Below are 23057 nucleotides of genomic sequence, written 5' to 3'. Positions count from 1 at the left end.
TACATAGTACACATTCTTTGTGCAATGGATGCGCGGAATTTGTTGAGGCTAGAGACACCGGCCTCTTCGATGCAAAAAAAAAAAAAAAAAAAAAAAAAAAGAGACACCGGCCTCTTGTAAACTTGAAATCTTCTGATTCCGAGCTTGTCTTCCTCCCATGCTTCCTTGTACCAGACAATCAGTCACATGGTAACCAGAATACATGAGTCATCTTCTGACATGAGCAAAAGCAACCAGTGACTGAATTTGCGTTTCATGAGGAACAACGATGATGGGATGATCTTGCTTGGCTGCCACAACACCGTCCCATGACTTGAAGCTCCTCGGCCTGGATGGTGACAAACTTTCTGTGACCTCCTATTCTTAAGCAGATCGACCTGCACCAGCGGCAAATATCACCATCTTAACATGTCGCTGTAACGCAATGGACATAAAGTACATGTTTAAATAACATCGGGGTGGGTGATTTCTGATTATCAGCAAAGAGTGTCACAGAGCACTTTGCTTTCACCAACACAGGGAGCAGTTTTCTTAGCTTCTCTGCCTGCTTCTCAGGCCCCTTCCTCTGCATATCTTCCCAAAGTGCCAAGGCCAATTATATAAGGTAATCTGACACCAGTTGAGGTACTGCTACAGCAAGAAATAAAAAAAAACCAAGTGTCTACTGCACTACCCAGTGGAAAAAGAAAGCTGGTAGCTTACAAATTAAAATAACCGACGACAAAACAACAGACCGAATGCCTTGTCCTATTTCCCCATCACTCTGTACCAGAGTGAGCTATATATGCAAAAGGAAGTCAGATATCCTCAGCACTCAAAGCCGCCGCCTTGCTCCCGCATCTCTCCCAATTAAATAATCCTATACGTTGCACTTAGTTTTAATCAATCAATTTTAAACAACCAGCAGCAGCAGCCAAAAACTGTCTTTCTCCTTTGTTCTACAGAGTGAAACCTTTCGATGACAGTAATTTAAATGCCACCTAACTAGAGTACTGATTAACTCAGATATCATATACTCCGTCCGTCCCAAAATAAGTGTCGCTAATTTGGTACAACTTTGTACGGGAGTATCTTATTTGTTGCTAGATCATTCAATCTCTCATAAGCTATAGCACGGGGGCTTAAACGTCTACGGGAGGTTAACCATCAATCAGGCTGAGAACTACAGCCTAGCGTCATTCAGACAACATATGAGCTAATTGAAATATAATTCTGACCATGGTTTTCAATTTCAGTTTCAGAAAAATTTCAGCGCCAACCGAAATCACTGAAATTCAGTGAATTTCAGTGATTTCAGTTTTCATTTCAGTCAAATGACCGAAATATTCACTTGAATTCAATTAAAAAATTTAAAAATTTAAAAATTTAAAAAATATTTTAAAAAATATTGGAATTGTTGTGCTATACTGAAATTGCTGAAATATTTTGGCCGAAGCGTAATATTTCAGTGTCTGCTGAAATTACTGAAATTCAGTGAATTTCACCGAAATCTCACTGAAAGTGAAAACCATGATTCTGACAAACCGCTGAACGAAATCAAAAATTAATGTCTAGTTCTTCTGCTAAATTTCAGATTACTCGGTAGGTTAATGTTTGGTACTTCTGCCATTTAGGTGGACAGAACAGAAAGTGCCTAAGCCACAATGAATTCTCCATCTTTAGAACAGAATTTACACATGATCAGGTCCTCGATGGATCACTTCAGGTTGAACATTGGAACCCTGGAGTCTGAAACTCTGCCCTCATGTATGTTCATATAGCATCAGTTTCAACATGGACAGTGCTAGCGTGCTATGGAAGTCAGAAACCGGCTGCAAATTTGAGTCCCTGTAAACCTACTTCGATAATGCAATTTCTTCACTTGACAAACATCACTTCAGTTTATGGGTAGACTCCCAGAATCGTACGTTATACAACCATATGTTCTTAACAAATAAAAATAAAATTAGGTATGATTGTATGACAGCGTCCATGACATATATACCCTCACTTATTTGTCGCCTGAACACAAGGTACAACACAAACACACATGTCCTGCCCTCACTTATTTGTCACACAATATTAGTAATGGCTAAAACTCACTTCAGCTACGTTGATTCGTCCGTAGGCTCGATCACAAGCTGTGGCCAAGTACTCGAAACAAATAAGTTCAGCCTCCGTGCAAACAAAGAACAGATCCACTGTTATCAGCATAAATATGGATATGCAAATGGTAGAGGTAGCCATGGAGAGATAGATAAGAGACGAAGCCATGCATCATGTCTTCCAACTTCCAAGTCCTGCAACTACGTGCTCCAGCTCGCCTGTCAGTTATTCCGCCTTGAAGACCTGGAGAGTTTCAATTTCTTTCAGAAATTCCAGAATGAAAAAAAAAACGGAGTAAAAACTGGAAGGAAAGCTAGAGTTAGCACATGTACCGTCGGCCTCTCCGCATGATCTGATCTGCTTCCTTTAAGTTTGGACACTTGTATATCTCAACTTTCTTAATTTTTGCAACTGCCTTTGCTCCACCAATTGAAACTAGGCTTGGACAATCACAAATTACCAATTCCTCAAGTAACGCCAGATTACTGTGCCAAGTGTGCCCCGGAATGGATGTTATATCCTGGCATCCACCCATCGTCAGTGAGACGAGGGATGTGAGATTTTCTAGCCATCCAGGGACACGTGCAGAGTAATCACCACATCTAACCAAGTAGAGAGCTTGGAGGCACGAGGGTAATATCACCCCCCTTTGCCAGCTGGGACTTGGGCACCCGGCCAAGTGCAACGACACTAGGGATGTCAGGTTTTCTAGGCATTTTGGGACAGATGCAGAGAAATCTCCACATTCCTTCAAGTTGAGAGTTTGGAGAGACGAAGGTAATAACAATTCACTTTCCCATTTGAGTTTTGGGCATCCAGAAACAAACAGATGTTCCAAGTAAAGAAAACCCTCAAACCTTTCAGTTGGTACTGACACTAAGCCCTGACAACCATTAAATACTTATACTCTTGATGGCTGGTACATAATCTGGACGCAGAAAATGTTTGAGGCTTGATAAACTATGGCACTCCAAAATGTATAGTTTCGTCAAGGAAAGAAAAGTGCCAACGTTACGACTATTGTTGTAGAATGATATGCTGTTGAGAGCATAACAGCTGTCAATAGAAAGTGATACTAAGCTTGGCAAGTTCTGCGGCTCAAACCAGGTTGGGAGAGAGACACCTGGATATTTCCCGAGGGATAGAGACCGGAGATCTATAGAAGGTTGCAGAACTTGGAGCACTTCTGTCCCATTGTACTGCTCGTTTGGAGATAACACTGCAGAGGACTCAAATGACCAGTTCAGTTTCAACTCGTGAAGATATTTCTTATTCTTCAATTCCAATTCAGCCGCATGATCCTCACTTAGCATGCGAACCTCTATTATGTCCAAACATCCACGAATTTGGTTTAAATTCTTGATTAGTTTTGTTCCTTGTAGCTGCATATTGGCTGCATTCAGATATGTGCAATCAGCAGAATATGAGAATCCTTGTGATACGAATCTCCGTAGAGTGCTCAAGTTACTGAAGCCATATGGTAAGCTTTCTAGACTGCAGTTTGTGACATCTAAAATCTGCAAATTATAGAGCCAACAAAAATTTGAAGGAATGCTCAAAGAACAATCTTCGGAGATTTTGAGGTACCGAAGATGCTTCAAGTTGCCAATACTATATGGTAACTCATTTGTAGTGGTAAGAGAAATCACACGGAGACGCGGCAGATTAGTACACCACTTGTCCATCACAGTGCTTGTTGTACTCCCTAACTGCTTCTCGCAAATTAGGGTACGCAGTGTTTTGTGCTTGCATAGGCTCACCAAATCAGAATTGCCAACATTCCTGTTACGAAATATGTATACACGACGAACATTTTCAGGAACTTTCTCATAGTCATTCTTATTTCTTAAAATGCAGCAGTCATGCTCTGAAACTTTTTGTGCCATGTCATGCAGCAAGTCATGGATTACATATCCACCATTAACTTTTTGAAAGAATGACCGAGTTACAAGATCTTCAAAGTGCTGCCAGCCAGCTTTTTGAAAAGAGTCATCACCTTGAGCTTCAACAAAGCCTTTTGCCACCCATATCTCAGACAAGGCTTCTTTTTGGAATTTGTAATCTTTAGGGTATACAGCACAAAATGAGAAGCAACGTTGTAAAATGAATAGTAAATACATGTAGCTCAATCGAAGGGCAGGTAAAATATCAGTCACCTCTTGTTCCAACTCCCACAATTCACTATGAAGTATACTCTCCCAATGTGTTTCTTGAAGGTCCATTCTTAACATGCGTCCAAGAGTTTTGGCGGCTAATGGAGAACCCTTCAATTTAGGAAGTATGCTTTTACCAATGAGTTCTAACTTTGGATCATTGCTAGAACTTTCAGACCCAAAAACACATAATTTGAAGAAATTCCAGAAGACATCATCTTTCAACCCTTCTAATATAATAGGCTTCACTGTGCCCACTCCCTGAGCAACATTTGGACATCTAGTGGTGACCAACATCATGCTTCCCTCTTGGGCGCTTTTTAGAGGTGCACAAAATCTATTCCACCACTGCCTATTTTCCTTCAAAGAATCATCCCATATATCATCAAGGACAATCAAGACCCTTTGATTGTTTACATGCTTAGAAAGAGCAAGCTGAAGAGAATTCAGATTATCAGCCGGTGCATCTTTTCCACTATCAGATGTTGCCTCTTTTCTAGGACATGATTGTATAACCTCTTTGATTAATCTTTTCACGTTGAAGTCATCCGAGACACAAATCCAAATTACCAGGCCAAAGTGAGACTTCACTTGTTGATCAGTGTAGTTATGTTGGGCCAAAGTAGTCTTTCCAACACCACCAATTCCAACTATTGGCAAAACAGGAAGATATGTTATTCTTGATTCATTACTAACTTGGTTGTTTGCTGATAAGCTTGTTGATGCATTGGCTAAACTTTTTGCTCTCTTGCGTTTTGCATTTGTAGGGACATTGAGAAATTCCATCACTTGCTTTAGCTCCTCAGCACGACCAAATATTTTTGCTTCATCTGGCATAGCGGTAGTCTCTGGCCTAACTGATTTGTCAAATCGTTGCACAACTTTATGCAACCCCATCCTCTTCAACTGGCGAGAAAGATTCTCCAGCCTTTCTCGGACATCCTTCAATTTGTCAAAGCTGCCATGAATGAGAGTACCAATGAAGTCACTAAAAGGAGACTTGCTTGTGTTTCCCTCCAATTCAGCCTTCATCTCATACCACCTAAACTCATCAAGAAGGTCATCCGCATTATACACGGCGTCCTTGAGTCTCGGAAGCAGCTCAGCCACATGGTGTTCATGGCTCCTCCACTCTGCTCGGTCAACAAGATTGTACATTGCAGGAAGAGTATCTCTAAGATGTTGTAGGCCACTCTGCAAGTGCAATAATGCATCATCCTGAGGACCTTGCTCCTGTAAAGGTGGTGATCTACTCCGACCGCTCTGCAAGTGCAACAATGCATCATTATGACGATATTGCTCTTCTGATCCACCATGTCCACTCTGCAAGAGCAATACATCATCCAAAAGATCTTGTTGATGTGTTCCACTCCGTCCACTCTGCGAGTGTGATACATCATCAAGAAGATATTGATCCCGTATATCACTTTGTCCACTCTGCCAATGTGACACATCATTTTGAACATCTTGATCTTGTGTTTCACTCCGTTGGGAGCGCAAATACATAGATCTTGCCCACTGAAAAAAATGGATACATTCATTCAAGCCATTAATGACCTCAACGCCAAGTCGTAAGCCCTTGACAAGCATGGTGTCATTTGGTGAGGACATGGCGACGGAAGTCGGGAGATCTTTGTTGTCGTGTCCTGCAAACAAACAATGGGCACAATCAAGATTATAGTACTTAAGTTTTGAATCATAGTATTCAACAAGCTGGCTATTCCATTTAATTTTATTATGTTCTCCAGTTTGATTCTAAAAAATTAAATTTGGCATGAAATAATATATGCTATCTATCTAAATAGTTCATCCTGAAAATTACTTTTGGAGCTCGGCCTCCATGGAGGCCGGTTTTTGAAAAATTCAAAATTCAACAAAATTCGTATTTTTACATTTCAAAAAATTCTTAAAAACAATACACACATATATGGAGGCATAACACACATGTGTGTAAATTTTCAGGACGAAATACATTGAAATGAAGGTTGTGCAAAAAAGACAAATATGTGCCTTTTTAACACATGATACTATTCATCCCAAAAGTTCTTGAATTTGTTCTTTTTGCATTGATCACATCTCAGGGTATTTCATTCTGAAATACACGCATACATATGACATCCTTGTGTACTTGTACAATTTTTTCAGAATTTTTTGAAACCAAAAAGTATGAATTTTGAATTTTTCAAAAAAAAAGCGTCCTCCATGGAGGCCGGGCTCCAAAATGCCGTTCTTAGTTCATCCCCACTATATTTATTATCTTAACATACACGCATGCCAGCTCATGTAAGGTCCGCCCTAGTATGCATGATAATTCTTTTACATTATTAGTTGAATGCCATGCATACATCCCACCACATCACGCATGCCACCTTGTCAAAGGTCTATGCAACATGCATGCAAAAAGTTTTTCATTATATTATGCCATCTATATTCAAAATATTTTTCGACCACATAATAATCAGACACAATATATAATATTCATTTTTTATTTTAGTTCATATATATTAATTCAACTATGCAATTTTCATACAATCAAGTCACTGAAATATATCCTCTTGCGTCTCGTGGGTTGCTCCCGCAGCTCACGAGGCGACCGCCGCCCCAACAACCTCCTCCTCCGTGCCACCCTCCCTCGCCGTCACCACTGGTGGCCTGCGGCGGCGGCGGCGGGGCGCGCCCGCCTCCTCCTCCTCCACTCTGCTGCTCCTGAGTTTGCCTTCTTCCTCGCAAGCGGCGCCCCCGCCCAGATCTCGAATCCCCTCCCTCCCCCTCGCGCCATGGCCTTGCCTGGGGTGGCGCTGCCATAGGCGGGTGCGGGGCGGTGCGGACTACGGTCATAGAAGAATGGTATTTGTCTGGTATTGGAAGTTGAAGGTTGCAAACACAGACAATTTTGAAGTTCGGGGTTATACATTAAGCTTTAATGGTTTAGGGTTGCAATATGGACTTATCTCTTTAAAGAAATACTTTTGTTGGTAAGGGTTCGTATTAACAAAATATTTTCTCGAAGGAATAACTAGTTGCTTCAAATTGGCCACAATCAAATTTTGTGGCCGTCGGATTCTCAGCCTGAATCTTAGCTCACATGCCTTGAGTGTATACCTTTTTTCTGGCCCTGCGGTTTTTGGTGTGGTTCTATTTTGGGTTTTTTTGTTTTGGCAATCCCGACCCGGATTGGACGGTGGGGTGATTGGTGTCCTTTTTTTAATGTTTTTTTTGTATCGACTCAATTGTGAGTCAGTTTGTCCTCGGCTGAATCCCGAGGTGGAGAGAGGGAGGGAGGAGAGGGTAGCATGGCGAGGGGCGGCAGTTGTAGTCGACGCCGATGAGACAAGTAATTGTGCCCACTTCTCATCCGTGTTGAGTTGTTGATCGGCCGGGGTCAGCGAGGCCAATGCACCGAGCACATCCACATCACCCCGCGCCTCGCCTCCTGCCACACCTTCTCCATACTATGTGACCTCGGTTGTTTTAAATTGATATATGAGCACCCTCGGCATCGTTGTCCCGCGTTGAAGCAGCCGAAGCCGATCACATTTTTCTGTGCCGTGGGCCTGAACGAGGCTACTATGTTCACCTTGCACCATCGAATTCTCCAACAGGTTTGGTGCAGATTTCAGATGGTTCGCTTGTGGCAGAACTCGAGGTTGCGAAAATTTCCTTGGTGTTAACTCCGTGGAAGTGGGACGGCTTCCCTCGTGGCCATCATGCCTTTCTGGTAGACATACGGGCAGCCTAGTAGGCCGGTTTTTTTCTTGGCCGGTTGTTACTACTATGATAGCACCAGCCTCCTGCCTCCACCTTATATACACGTTGGAGGCTACGGTTTTACAACGAGGAAGATGCGATCTAGGCCGCCGCCAGTGTAGACCTGGGGCCAAGATGATCTATGATGCCTATTTGCTCCTCCGGGCTCCTTCCTGTCGTCGGGTATGTGGTGGGCCTTGGGCCGTTGGGAAGGCCAGTAGCCGGGCTCCCTGTGAGTGAGCCACCCCTTGCCACGGAAGCGGCCTGGCTGCTACTGTGGTGCAAGCGCCAGAGTGTCAGTAGGGCGGCCCAGCTACTGTTGTTAGGCGCCCCTGATGGCGAGCATGAGATGGGCCCGCCCATGCGCTGATACGTCTCCAACGTAATTTTTTATTGTTCCCTATTATAGTATCAATCTTTGATGTTTTATATGCAATTATATGTTATTTTATATCATTTTTGGGAACTAATCTATTAACCTAGTGCCAATGCCAGTTGTTGTTTTCTACTTGTTCTTGGTTTTTCAGAAAATCGATACCAAATGGAGTCCAAACGCTACGACACTTTTTTACGATTTTTTTCTGGACAAAAGAGACCCTAGAAACTTCGGGGGAGGGCCAGAAGACCTACAAGGAGGTGATAAGGAAATAGGGTGCGCCTAGGGGTGGCCCGTCCTGTTACCTTGTGGGTCCCACGTGGTTCCTTTTGACGTATTTCCACTTTTGTAAATTCTCAGATATTGGGAAACCATCAGAGAACCCCACGAAATAACTTTTCCTCCACCGCAAGCTTCTCTTCTTCCGCGATTCCATCTGGAGGCCTTTTCCGGCATCTTGCCAGAGGGGTAATCAATCACAAAAAGGCTTCTACATCAACTTGTTGCCCTACCGATGATGTGTGAGTAGTTCACCATAGACCTACGGGTCCATAGCTAGTAGCTAGATGGCTTCTTCTCTCTCTCTTTGATCTTCAATACCATATTGTCCTCGATCATCTTGGAGTTCCATCCAATGTAATCTTCTTTTGGGTGTGTTTGTTGGTATCCAATGAATTATGGGTTTATGATCTGAATATTCATGAGAAGTAATTGTGTCTTTTCTGATCTTTATTGTGCATGATTTTTATAGCTCTGTATTTCTCTCTGGTCTATCCGTTTGGTTTTGTCAACTAGAATGATTTATCTTCAGCGGGAGAGGAGCTTTGTATGGGTTCAATCTTGCGATGCTCTATATCCTAGTGACAGAAAGGGACAAGACACGTATTTGTATTGTTGCCATTAAGGATAAAACGCCGGGGTTTATTCACATTGATTGGGTTCACTTTGTCTATATCATGTCATCTTGCTTAAGGCGTTACTCCGGTTTCATCAACTTAATACCCTAGATGCATGCTAGATAGCAGTCGATGTGTGGAGTAATAGTACTAGATTGCAGGCAAGAGTCGGTCTACATGTCTCGAACATCATGTCTATATACATGATCATTGCCTTGAATATCGTCATAATTATGCGCTTTCCTATCAATTGCTCAACAGTAATTTGTCTACCCACTGTATGCTATGTGTTTGAGAGAGAAACCTCTAGTGAAAACTATGGCCCCTGGGTCTACTTTAAATATAAAAAGAAATCCTAAAAATATTTGCTACAATCTATTTACTTTTATTTTCTTTTGCAATTTATCTATCTATCACTACAAGATTTAATCCTTGCTAGTAACGAGTTCAAGGGATTGACTACTCTCTTGCCCTTGTTGGGTGCAACTATTTGCTTTTGTGTGTGCAGGGGCTGCTCGCGAGTCTTTGCATGATTCTCCTATGGGTTCGATAACCTTGGTCCTCACTAAGGGAAATACTTATCTCTACTGTGCTACATCTCCTCTTCTCTTCGGGGAAAATCCCAACATAGCTCACAAGTAGCAGGAGCGCGTGAGGCCACATGCTACGACCTCGATTTTATCTTCACGTGTTTTATTTTTTATTTTTCTACTTTTACTTTTTATATACTAAGAAGTAGACATAAAAAATAAGTTCTAAAAAATTAATGATGTATTAAAAATGTGTTTCTAATGTATATAAACAATGTTGAATGTATACTGAAAAGTTGACATGTATTGAACAATGGTGGGGTGCCAGATCTGGAGTTCGGTGGTGTGTCCAGGGTATTGCCCTTGTCTAATTCGTTCAACGATAATGACTTCACTTTTGGTGAGCTACCTTGGAGTTCCGCAAACCTGCGTATCAGCGATGGAGCCGCGTCGTGCTCGGTGAGGAGGTGATCGGTTAATTTTTTTATTCGGTGACTGTTGCAGTGGTGTCGGAAGCAGGTGACGAGTATTGGTGTCAAGCTCAAAGACTTTATGCTGTATTTTTAGTATTGTCATGTCGGTATTTACGTAATTGTACTCTGATCTTTATGATATTAATGAGATACATATTACCATGCAAAAAAAATGTATTGAACAAAAAATAAACCAATGAAAATCAACAACAAATCAAAGAAAAGTGAGGAAAACCAATAAAAACAAAAAATGAAAGAAAACAAGAAAAATGAAAAACCAAAGAAAATCAATGCAAAAGAATGGAAACAAAAAAAATCGAGAAACAAACAAAGAAACCCGATGAGAACCAAGAAAGAAACAAAAGAATACAAAGAAAGTAAATAAACTAGTGAAAACCGAGAAAGAACAAAGAAAAATGAGAAAAAGAGAAAGAAAAAACACAGCAAAAACCATGAAAGAAACGGCAAAACCCAGTGACAAACGTAGAAATTAAAGAAAATGAAGAAAACCGGGGAAGAAACAGAAGAATAAAACTAAAGAAGAACCAAAGAAACCGAAAGAAAAACAAAATAAAGAAACCAAAAGAAACAAAGGAAACCATATCGAACATGGGCCAGTGAAACAGCCTAGTGGTAAAGATGGGCCTGCCCAGTACTATACGGTGGAACTACGTGCATCCTTGCAGGTGCCGTGCCCCCCCAACCTCCGCAAATTTAGTGAAGAAATTTTTATAGTGATTTTTAGATTGGAAAAAATAGAGATCATTCTGGAGCGTCGCCCTTGGCCAGAGTGCTGTGTCGATCCGCGACATCGCGACTTTCAGTCGAGCAAGATAGTTGACAACGCCAGCAACACGAGATTCCAGTCGGAATATGTTCATGGCAGCTTTGTCCTTCACTGGAGAGAGGATGGGGTCCAGGCTTGTCTCAACTCGCCCGGTCTCTTCCTCGAAGTTCTGACAAAATTCTGCACGCACAATTCAAAGACGAGTCAGTAGTGATATGACGAGTCGATGGTGACAAGTCAGTCGAGTAAAAGGAAGCACCTTCAAGCACGGTGAACAACTTCTTGGCAAGGCCCCCCCAGAAAGTCCTCCAGATCGTTCCGCTTGCGAGCAATGCCTTCCATCTTTTCAGTCAGGTTCTTCTTGTCCTTCTTCAGACGAGTCGCCTCCTTTGTTGGCCTCATCAAGAGAAGTTTTCAGCTTAGCATTCTCTTCCTCCAGCTTGCCAACTGAAGCCAACTTCTGTTCAGCAAGGGTAGTTTTCTCTTCATCTGTCTTCTGTGCGGCTTCAAGGTCTTGATCCTTCTTGGCCAGAGCTTGGTTCAGAGTTTCTAACATCCAGATTCAGAAAGGGCAAATAACACCCAGATTCAGAAAGGGCAAATAACATCCAGATTCAGAAGCAAATCAGTCGACAATTTCTACTTACCAGTGGCCTCATCCTTGGCCTTCTGCAGATTTGTCTTGGCCAGCTCCAGATCAAGGTTGAGCAGAATCTGCTTCTTCTCTAGATCGGTGAAATGAGCCCCAACTTCACAAGATTTCTATAATAAAAAGACGGTCAATGGACGGATGGAGGGGTTGGTTACTTCAGAACAATAATCTGATAAATTCAGCAAATTTTAAGACTACTGCAGAATCAAACATCCAACAGTAGTCTCGGGGACTACACCCAGTGGGTGCACTTAGCGTGCCCCCACTGGTCCAGTTTTCACTCAACATGGTCTGTCCAGCCCGAACGCAAAAAAAAGAGAGGAGAGAGTTCTTAGACCATAGTCGATTGCCCGCAGTCGACCACGGTATCGGGGACTACACCCAGTGGGTGCACTTAGCGTGCCTCCACTGGTTCAGGTTCCACTCGACATGGTCCGACCAGGCCGAGTGAGGAAATTCCGATTCAAAGACTACAATCGACTGCATGCAGTCAACTATAGTCTCGAGGACTACACCCAGTGGGTGCACTCAGCGTGCCCCCACTAGTTCAAAGATCCAACCAACACAACCTAGTTGACTCAAGATACAAATTTGCTCAGTTGCAAGTCAAAACACATAGTGGGTGTACGAATGCGAAACACAGACAGATGCAAAGATTCCTCGAGGAAAGTTTTTAGGTAGCATATCCTAACAGAACAAGCTAAAAGAGTCAGTCGGCAATCTGCTAACCTGGATGTTGCTCTGGAGAGCGGAGCTGGCGTCATAAGTAGCTTGGCTAGCTTCCCGGACCATCTTCATCTTCTCCATCATAATGCCCGCCTGGCGTATAGCCTCTTTGGCAGCACCCACCTGGTCCTCTGGGACGTGATGTGTAGCAAAAAAAGAAGGTGGATCGGCTGGAGTCTACGTGGCTGACGCTGAAGGCTGAGCACTCGACAGTGGTATGGCGAAGGTGACAGAAGTCCGATTGGCATCGCCGGCCTCCTGGATTACCGGTTCTGCCACCGGCGTCGACTGAGGCGTCTTGCCAGTGGACGTTTTCCTGCTTCTTCTTCCCAAGGGCCTCAGTGGCTCGTCCTCGTCGTCGTCTGGGAGATCAATGATGTTGGGAGGAGCTGTAAAAAGATCAGTCTCCAGAAATTCATCCTCGTTGGTTATACCGCAGTTCAATCGACAAAACAAAGACAAGATCACGAAGGTTATACCTGGGTTGGAGGTGACCGCATATTCCATGTCCTCATCCTCGTTTTTGTAAGTAGAATTCCCAGAGGTAGCGGCACTGCTAGTTTCAAGATTCATCCGGTCAAACCAAGGAAAAAGTAGACACCACAAAACCTCGGGTAAAAATGAAGACAGAACACTCACGCAGAGGCAACAGGGATGTCGATTTTGATTTTGGGAAGAGCCTTCCGAGTCTTCTGCGTTACAACCTTGGACTGCTTCGGGGCCTCTTCAGTCAGCGCCGGAGAAGACGTTCGAGGACGCTTCGATGACTGCCCGGTCTGAACAGTCGCTTTGTCGTGGACGCTTGCCGGATCGTGAGTGAGCTTGGATCGCCTTTCCCTACAGGGAGGTGAGTCGACCTCTTCTTCATCACTTGGGTCGTCGCTCTCCTCGTCCTCTTCACCATCAGAATGCCACTCGCCGCTCTCGCCTCCGCTCGCCTCCCCCTCCGGGTCCTGCTCCTGCTCTCCATTGGGCATCGAATACATCTCAATAAGAGCCTAGAAGACAACAAGCAAGACAAAAGTCAGTCGGTTGACTACAAGCAGTTACATGATAAATCAAGATAACACTCGGCAATTCAGAGTTGGACCTTGTCTGTTTCGTACGAGTTGTCGAGTGGAGGGACTCTCCTGGCCCCTGGGGTTATCTTTGTTGCAAGTGATACCCCTCAACCACTTCTCCACCGTATCTTCGTCGACTTCTTCTGGATGGACCCAAGTGGAATCGTCAATGCCCGAATACATCCACATCGGATGGTCACAGGCTTGAAGCGGCTGAATGCGTCGTCTGAGGAAGACTTCCAACAAATCCATGCTGGTCATGCCATCACGGATGAGCTGGACCACTCGCTCAACCAGCACCTTCACCTACGCTTTCTCCCCCGGGGTCACTTTCAAGGCGGAGGGCTTCTCTACTCGAGCCATGGAAAAGGGGGGAAGTCCAGTCGACTGACCCGGAGTCGGCTGGTCTTTGCAGTAAAACCAGGTCGACTGCCACCCTCGGATTGACTCGGGAAGGATTATGGCTGGGAAAGAGCTCTTAACCCTCATTTGAATCCCAAGACCCCCACACATCTGGATCACTTTTGTCTTCTCATCACTCGGATTAGCTTTTTTGACCGACTGAGAGCGACACGTGAAAATGTGCTTGAAGAGGCCCCAGTGTGGTCGACAACCTAAGAAATTCTCGCACATAGACACGAAAGCGGCAAGATACACGATGGTGTTGGGGGAAAAGTGATGAATTTGTGCTCCAAAGAAGTTCAAGAAAGCTCGAAATAAAGGATGAGGAGGCAAAGAAAACCCGCGGTCGACGTGAGTGGCGAGGAGGACGCACTCACCCTCCTGCGGTCGGGGCTCAATCTCTTCCTCCGGGAGCCGCACGGATCCGTGGGGGATCAATCCCTCCTTGGCCAGATCGTCGATGTCGTCCCGACGAATCGTCGACCGGATCCAATCGCCCTGGATCCAGCCACGCGGCAGACCGGACCTCGACGAAGATCCGCCCCGGCTAGACTTCTTCCCCTTCACCTTTGCCGTCGCCTTTTTCGCGCGCTCCAAAGCCACCGTCTTCTCCTTCCCCATCGCAGTGGACGGAGCTCGAACAGAGCGGCGCCGCCGGGGCGGGACCGGATGCGATGGAGAAAACGGAGAAGGAAGAGGAAGAATGGGAACACACTGTTCAAAAACCCCAGTCCGACGCCTTATATGAGGTTGCTTCCGAGTGACTGACCTGTGGACCCGGGCGATCCTATCAAATCCCGCAACAGTCGCGTTCGCAATACGTGGCGAAAAAGGTGGCGCAGAAATTGAGGCGGCCCTGCCTAATCCAACCCGATTACTGCGGCCTCCTCCGCCCGCACGCTTCTCAAAATTCGAATCCCGCGAGATCCGCGGGCAACGGAGCAACCTGTCAGACGGAAGATTTTCTCCATATCAACGCTCGAAGCTTTTCAGTAAAAGTTCACTTGACAAAACCAAGAATGGATCAAGGCGACTGAAAAAGAAGTTGGTGTCACCGTGTTGATTCGTCGATCCCAACAAGACACTTCCGAAGCGCGAAAATTGAATCGGAAGTATTTTCAACTCCTTCTCCACTCAAACCCTGGACCATTCGGGGGCTAATGATGAAGCTATGTACCTAGGGTAGGGTTATAGGCCTGACCTAGACATCCTCCCCAAGGACATCACCCTAAAGTCAGAAGCATTTGAAGGGTACCATCATCCACTCGACCAAAAACATTCCACTCAGAAGAATCAATGTCACTCGACCGTAACAGAAACCACTTGACATACAGAAGATCTAAAGTCACTCTGCACAGCAACGGTCGGGCGTATACTCATAGACTTAATGATCATTTATATCACTTTATTGCGGACGTTACCTGTAACGCTTCCTCTTTATGTACATTGAACTCCTTGTAAGGTGGACTAGCAGGGGTCCTGGCACACTCTATATAAGCCACCTCCTTCCACAGGCACAAGGGTTTGCACCCCCTGTGACACACACACGCATAATCCAGTCGACCACCTCCGGGCACCGAGACGTAGGGCTATTACTTTCTCTGAGAAGGGCCTGAACTCGTAAAACTCGCGTGTACAACTTCGCCATAGCTAGGATCTTGCCTCCTCATACTTACCCCCCATTCTACGGTCAGTCTTAGAACCACGACACCCCCTCCGGCAAGGTGCCGGCACGGGTCTAGATTGGTTTTCGGTGGCTACAGAGGCTTGCGCCCAGGGGGTGGGCGCGCCTCCCACTCTCATGGGCAGCCCAGGAGTTTTCTGGCCCAACTCTTTTACTCCATGGCCTTCTTCTGGTCCAAAAATAAGCTCCGTCAAGTTTCAGGTCAATTGGACTCCGTTTGGTTTTCCTTTCCTGCGATACTCAAAAGGAGGAAAAACAGAAACTGGCACTGGGCTCTAGGTTAATAGGTTAGTCCCAAAATTCATAAAAAATAGCATATAAATGCATGTAAAACATCCTTGTCGGGGTACTGATCCACGAACACCTATGGGACCGGCGGACCGGGTCCCTTTTGGTTCGGCGGGGGCGGAGATTGCGCAAAGAGCAAATCGAGGCGATGCACCGAGCGATTTACCCAGGTTCGGGCCGCACGGATGCGTAAAACCCTACTCCTGCTTTGTGGTTTGTATTGATTTCTTGCTCGGGAGCGCGGAGTGCTACAGTACACACCAGCAGCTAGCGAGACCGAGTGTGAGTGTTCGAACCCCCCTCTACGTTGCACTCGGGCCTCCTTTTATATGCGCAAGGGGTCATCGACAGGTGGCAACGGAGGTAAAGGGCAAAAATGGAAAGGTGTTGTGGTAGGCATAGCTACCCGCTACAGTGTATCATACCTAACCCTGACGGCAGGGGACAAGGGTCTTAAATGCCCGTCTGTGTCGCCTAAACAGTGCGAAAAGGGACCGCCAGGGACGCCACCGTTCGCCACGATGGCGATCTTGTCAGCGCCGCTTGCCACCGCACGCCCCTGGCTGCACAGCCTTCCGCCATGTATGCCTGGAAGGGCCCAGAGCGACACGTTGGTGGATGTGCTGGAGCGCGGGCACGGAGAGGTGGCTTGCCGCGGCAAGTAGCTTGCCGCGGTCGTTTTCTTGTCGCGTCCGGGAGCCTTCGCTCACCGGGCCTTGCCGGGACACGCGGTGCGCCGCGGCAAGTTCCTTGAAATGCCTTGGGTGGCCTTCCCGGCAAGCTCCTCTTGCCGGGGACTTGGGATGCTTTAGATAGCCTTCCCAGCAAGCTCCTCTTGCCGGGGTCTTGGGATGCTTTTGTTAGCCTTCCCGGCAAGCTCCTCTTGCCGGGGTCTTGTCTCTTTGACTTGGATACTTTGTTCTTGAATGGCTCCAAAGGAACCACGGAGGACCTTGGCGGTCACCCGGCAAGCCTTGCCGCGGGATGCTGCGACTGCCCGTGCACAAGTTCGGATACTAGGGTACCCTTACTCTAGTACATCGACAGGAGCCCCTGGGCCTGGGCCATACACGGTGCCGAGCACTGTTGGGCCAGGCCCAAAACAGGGCACGGGCACGCGCGGCCTAGGTTACGCCGTATCTTACTCCGTATCCACCGCGCCCTCCCCGAACAGCACGCGTTGAATGCGGCGTCGTGGGAGAGGTCATGGGGGTTACTTTATTCGGAAATGCGGAACGTCCGCCCCCTCCTCCTTTATAAGCAGGGGAAACAGGGGCAGTTCGCCCACTTGCCCGTTGCCGTTTCCAATCTCAGAAATCTCCGCCGCTCCCTCGCCTTCCCAGAGCTGAGATAGAGAGAGAGCAGCACTCCGCCCCCACATCGCCACCAGCACCACCGACACCGTCGACCTCCTCCACTGCTTCCGCCATGGCTCCAAAAGCCGACAAGGGGAAGGCCGTGAAGTCGACCGAGGCGCAGCGGCTTGCGGCGCTGCGGAAGGAGCGGTCCGTCTTCCCCCCCAAGCTTGGCGCGAAGGAGCTGAGGGAGAACTATTACCCGTTCTGGTCGGCGGAGACGCGCGCGCATCCGTGCACCAAGGTACTCCCCGCCACCGCTTGGAAGAAGGCTCCAAATGGATACCCCTTTTTTGCTCTGTTCTTCTACTGCGGGCTCTGCCCGCCCTTCTCTGATTTCTTCTGCGACATCATGAATACCTATGGATTCCACCTCCTTGACTTCACCCCCAATGCCGTCCTGACAATGGCAGTTTTCGCACATCTCTGCGAAAACTTTGTCGGAGTCCTTCCCAACGTAGCCCTCTTCTGCCACTTCTTCATACCCCGGGTAGAGAGAGGAGAGCCCCTATCCGGCGGAGTCGCCTGGGTCTCAAGGTCCGGCAAGAAGGAAACGTATCTGGAGGGAGAATTCCGCGGCAAGTGGGAGGAGTGGAGAGCTGATTGGTGCTGGATTGACGAGGAGAGCCCGCAGCCATTCACCATCCGGCGCCGAACCCCAGTAGCCCGCGGCAGCGATTGGAGCGACGTGGCCCCGGAGGACGACAGGCTGAAGATTGCTGTCACCAGGATCCTACGCCTGAGGCTTGCCGGGCTTACTGTTGGCGCTGTTGGCGCAGACTTCCTTCGCCGCCGCATCGCCCCCTGCAGGAACGGGGGAGGCCCACTTGGGAGTTCAAGAACGTGGCAGACATCCTGAGGCTGCGGCCGGGCCTCAACTACAGCTTCACAGTCCTGGAGCTCAACGCGATGCTGCAGGAGTTGTTCAAATATGACCCCCAACATCCCGAGGTGTTCAGGTTGCCGGGGGGCGTCGTTCCGCTGTGCAACAATTCCTCGCTCGACCGCATCCGCGCAATGATGCCGGAGTGCGACTCGCATGGAATTGTGCCGACTTGGCAGGAGCCCGCCGACGAGGTCGTGCAGCAGTTCTTCGACGACTTGGTGGAAGTACCAATCCGCCTCGACGAGAAGGACGGCCTCACTCGCGACACCACGGATGCGGAGATGGCGCTCATCGCCACTAGGCTGGAGGAGGCAGCGACAGCCGTAGCCGCGGGCGAGTTTGGATTCACTTTGGAGGAGGCTGATGCAGCGGAAGCGGCAAGCCGTGCCGAGCGAGGGGAGCCTGCCGGCAAGAAGGAGCTTGCCGGGCATGACGCCGAGCCGAGCGAGCCCGCCAAGGACACGAGCGGTTCGTTGGAAATCAACTCCTCTTCCACCTCGTCTTCGAGCAGCTTGCCGCAAGCAGAGCCTCCATCTCCACCAAGAAGGCGCCTCCGCAAGGTCGGTGACGTGGCGGAGCGGCAAGCGGGTCAACAGTCGCCACGCCGCGTGACACGCTCCACCGCGGCAAACACCGTTGCCGCGTGAGCGCCTCATGCTGCGACGGCAACTGGAGCGGAGTCTAGCCGGACCACCGCTTCAGTCCCTACCGCTACTCACGCCGCGCCGACAGCCGGAGCGGGGTCTTCTCAGACCGCCGCCACTGCTCCCGCCAAGCGGCCAAGGGAAGCTTCTCCTCCGCCTCCTCCCGCCGGGCACGCGCCGGGCTTCGACTTCTCCGCGTTAAGCTCCAACGAGGAAGAAGAAGAAGAGTAAGCTTCTCTTGCTGTACTTGCAGTTCTTCAATTCTTGCTGTTGATCTTGTTTCTCACTTGCTTTTCTTCTGAACCTGTTCCTTTTTAGGACTCTGGCCCAGAGAGCGGCAAAGAGAGCTAAGGTCCCGGTAATCGTCATCGAGGACGAGCCCACTGCGACGGCAGGTGGCGCGCCCGAGACAACCTTGCCGGACCCGGCAACTTTCCTCCAGGGCAGCCCCCAGCGTAAGTGTATGATTTACTTTCTGCTGCGGGGCGCGCTCGGGTACTTGTCTTTGCTGATATCTGCTTGTTGACTTGTGCAGGAGCCGAGCAGCCCCACCAAGAGCCAAGGGAGAATCCCCCGACAAGGGAGAACTCTCCGGTAAGGGATGGCTTCCCGGTAAGGGAGAAGTCTCCGGCGAGGGAGGGTTCCCCGGCGAGGGACAGCACCAGCGGCCCCCCGACAGCGGAGACCACGACTGCAGAGCCTGGTGCAGGTACTCCTCTTGCCTCAAAACTTCTTTCGGGTTCTTCTTCTTTTGATCTTCTCGAGTTTTTGCTGGATTTTGCTTGACTCTTCTCCCCTTGCCAGCTGCCAGACCCATCTGCTGCGGAGCGGATGGAGACCGAGGTCGCCGCCGAGGACGTAGCCGGCGCGGATGATCCCGCCGGCGCCGAGGCCGCCAAGGCTGGCGCCGCGGCGACTGGCGAGGGATCTGGCGATCGTACTGACGGCCCAGAGGCCGCAGGAGCGCCAGGCGCTACACCGACCGCCGACCCGTCCGCCGAAGCCGCAGCGCCAAGCACCGAGGAGCCCCAGCCGGGCGTTTACTTGAAGGCCGGCGAAGGCGTCTTCATCAACCTCCCCTGGGCATCAAACTCCAGGGCGCCGGTCGAGGGGGAGATCTTCGACGGAGAAGTGCTTGCCTCCGCGGGGTTGAAGCTGGTCGACGCGCCAAGCAGCAGCAGCAACGAGCCCGAAGAAGAGCGGCTGCTGCGGAAGTTGATGTCGCTCTACCGCGCGCGGCAAGCCAAGCTGGAGTCCCGCGAGGCACTTGTCGCGAAGGCGGGAGCTGACATCGAAAAGCGCGCAGAAGAGCTCGGGGGTTTCCACCGGGAAGCCCTCCGATCCCTGGCGGAGGAGCGGGAGCAGCTCGGTGAAGCGCGGAAGGCCTTTCTCCTCGAGAAGGCCGAAGCCGAAGAGCGGCAACGACTTGCCGCTGTGAAGCTAGCCGCGGAAGAGGGCGAGCTGGCGCAGCGGAAGGTCAATCTTGACGCCCATGAGGAGGAGCTTGCCGCGCACGAGGGAAAGCTCGGCGAAGCCCTCAAACAAGCAGAGGACGCCGCCGCCGCCGCCGAAGCCACCAAGGAGGAGTTGAAGACGAAGGTGGCGCAGCTAGAAGCCGATCTCGCCGAGAAGGGCAGAGAGCTCAGCGCCGCCAAGGTCTCCAATGTGGATCTTGAGTTGAAGCTAACCACTTTGACCAAGACTCTGGACAGCGCCAAGAAGCGGGAGGCGGCCTTGAAGGATGAAATCAAGGCCGACAAGGCGCTATTGGAGAGCGCCGCCGCCGCCCAGAACGCCTTCAGGGAGACTGTGACGCACTGGACGGAGAGCCTGGTGAACGCCGCCACAGATATCGACAAGGAGCTGGCGCAGCTGGGAATGGAGGATCTTGGGTATCCCTCCGACGACAACCTCCAGCCCAGCGCCAAGCTCGTCCTGTTCTTCAAGGGCCTGGCGACAGCCCTCCAGCGACTCCGGGAGAGGATCCCCAAGCAGCTGGCCGACGAATCGCGCAAGATCTGCGCAGGAGCCCTTGAGAAAGTGTTGATGAAGGTGGCCTTCCGCAATCCGGGCCTCCGCCTCACCAACATCCTCAGGACCTTGCCGCCGGAGGCTCATCTGGAGGAGCTCAAGGCCCTCGTCGCACCCATTGTGGACAAGGTGAGCGGGATCAAGAGGGTCGAAGGCGATCGCGTGGATTAGGCCGCCCATTTCTTCTTTCCTTGTCGCTGTTTGGCATGTTATGAAAACAAACTATTAGAGCTGCGACAAGCTATCCTTGTAATATAACTTTGTTCTATGGAATGATTGCAACGTTATTCCCTTTACTTGACTCCTCCCTTTGTATGTCTTTTTACCCTACGCTTTTAGGGAACTTGCCGGTGCAGGCACCTGGGCCGCGAGCGCTGAGTGCGGGATGTCAGCAGCCTGCTGGCGGTGCCGCTACCGGCAAGAAACCTTGTCGCAACTAGTTGCAGCTCACTTAAGTTGCTGAGCGAACTCGAAAACAAAGTAAGGGCGCTAGCAGCTCACTTAAGTTGCTGAGCGGACTCGAAGCAAAGTAAGGGCGCTAGCAGCTCACTTAAGTTGTTGAGCGGACTCGAAACAAAGTAAAGGCGCAACTAGCTACGGGTTGGTTCCTCCGCGCACAGGTTTTCCATACAAAGTGTGGTCGTTCAAGGGAGATAACTTAAAATTTAAAAAATTTGATTGCTCAAACTTTGGCAACTTAGCTTTTCTGTTGTTTGCTTCCCGGCAAGGCGAAACTTCCTTGAGCGACGCCTGGTCCATACCACTATCTTCTCCTTTCCCCCCGGCAAACTTGTGGGCGAGGGAACCTTCTTTTCCTTGAGAAAAAAGAAAGGAGAGAAAATAGAGATATGGAGCCTTACGGCTCGTTATTGCTCACCGTGGGGTAGGTGCTGCACAAAGTGTCAGATCATATATGGAAAAAATAGAAAGCATAAAATCGACAAAATGTGCGGAGCACATGAGCTTTATTTACGCACGGGGTCTGCGCCCGGCTTTGTACGAAGGATTACATGCAACAGCGGCAAGACTTGTACAAAAGGTGGTTGCCGGAACAGGTTCCGACAACCGCGCCTTACGGGTAAAACTTACGAAGATGCTCAATGTTCCAGGAGTTGCTCACCGGAATGCCATCTGCAGTCTCAAGGCGGACAGCGCCAGGCCTAGTGACTCGTTTCACCCGGTAAGGGCCTTCCCACTTCGGCGTCAACTTGTTGGAATTCTTGGCGGACTGAACACGCCGAAGAACAAGGTCGCCTTCCTCGAGACTTCTGGCATTAACTTTGCGGCTATGGTAGCGGCGCAAAGCTTGCTGGTAGCGAGCAGCTCGCACAGCAGCCTGAAGACGATCTTCCTCAAGGAGCAACGCGTCATCTTGCCGCAGCTGCTCTTGCTCAAGCTCATCATAAGTGAGCACTCGAGGTGACCCGTATATGAGTTCCGTGGGGATAACTGCCTCTGCTCCATAGACTAGAGCGAAAGGTGTCTGTCCAGTGGCTCGATTTGGCGTCGTCCTGATCGACCAAAGAACCACCGGCAGCTCCTCGATCCAGTTTCTTCCGCACTTGTGCAGCCTGTCGAAAGTTCTGGTCTTGAGCCCGCGCAGCACTTCAGCATTTGCCCTCTCCGCTTGACCATTGCTTCTCGGGTGAGCAACAGAAGCGAAGCAGACCTTGGCGCCAAGATCTTGGACGTACTGCATGAAGGTGCGGCTCGTAAATTGTGTACCGTTGTCGGTGATTATCCTGTTAGGGATCCCGAAGCGGCAAACAATCGACCTGAAGAACTTGACTGCTGACTGTGCTGTCACCTTCCTCACTGGTTCCACTTCCGGCCACTTTGTGAACTTGTCGATTGCAACGTACAAGTACTCAAAGCCCCCGACAGCTCGGGGAAAGGGGCCGAGGATGTCGAGCCCCCAGACCGAAAATGGCCAGGATAAAGGGATCGTCTGGAGAGCTTGAGCTAGTTGGTGTATCTGCTTGGAACGGAACTGGCACGCTTCACACTTGGTTACTTGTGCAGTTGCATCCTGGAGGGCTGTTGGCCAGAAGAAACCTTGCCGGAATGCTTTGCCGACAAGTGCTCTTGCGCCAATGTGGTGACCACATATGCCTCCATGTATCTCTGCCAACAGCTTTTGTCCGTCTTCCCGGTGAATACACTTCAATTTCACACCGTTGAGTCTTCTTCTGTACAGTGTCTTGTCGACAAACTGGTACATACTTGACTGTCGGGCTACTCTTTCCGCTTCTTCTTGCTCTTCGGGAAGTTCTCCTGTCTG

General features: G+C 49.0%; 1 protein-coding gene across 1 annotated transcript; it reads right to left on the bottom strand.

The window, feature by feature from the left end:
• Positions 1-2306: 2306 nt before the first annotated feature.
• On the bottom strand, positions 2307-5849 carry LOC125516370 (putative disease resistance protein RGA4). The gene is made up of 4 exons (XM_048681843.1): positions 5691-5849; positions 3121-5456; positions 2418-2597; positions 2307-2328 (listed from the first exon to the last, which is right to left on the bottom strand). The coding sequence occupies exons 1-4, from the start codon at positions 5847-5849 to the stop codon at positions 2307-2309; spliced, it is 2697 nt and encodes an 898-aa protein (XP_048537800.1).
• Positions 5850-23057: the final 17208 nt, after the last annotated feature.

This window comes from Triticum urartu, chromosome 6 (genome assembly GCF_003073215.2).
Source record: "Triticum urartu cultivar G1812 chromosome 6, Tu2.1, whole genome shotgun sequence".
Lineage (NCBI taxonomy): Eukaryota > Viridiplantae > Streptophyta > Magnoliopsida > Poales > Poaceae > Triticum > Triticum urartu.
Note: the sequence above shows the minus strand (reverse complement) of the source record. Positions and strands in the feature narration are given on the sequence as shown.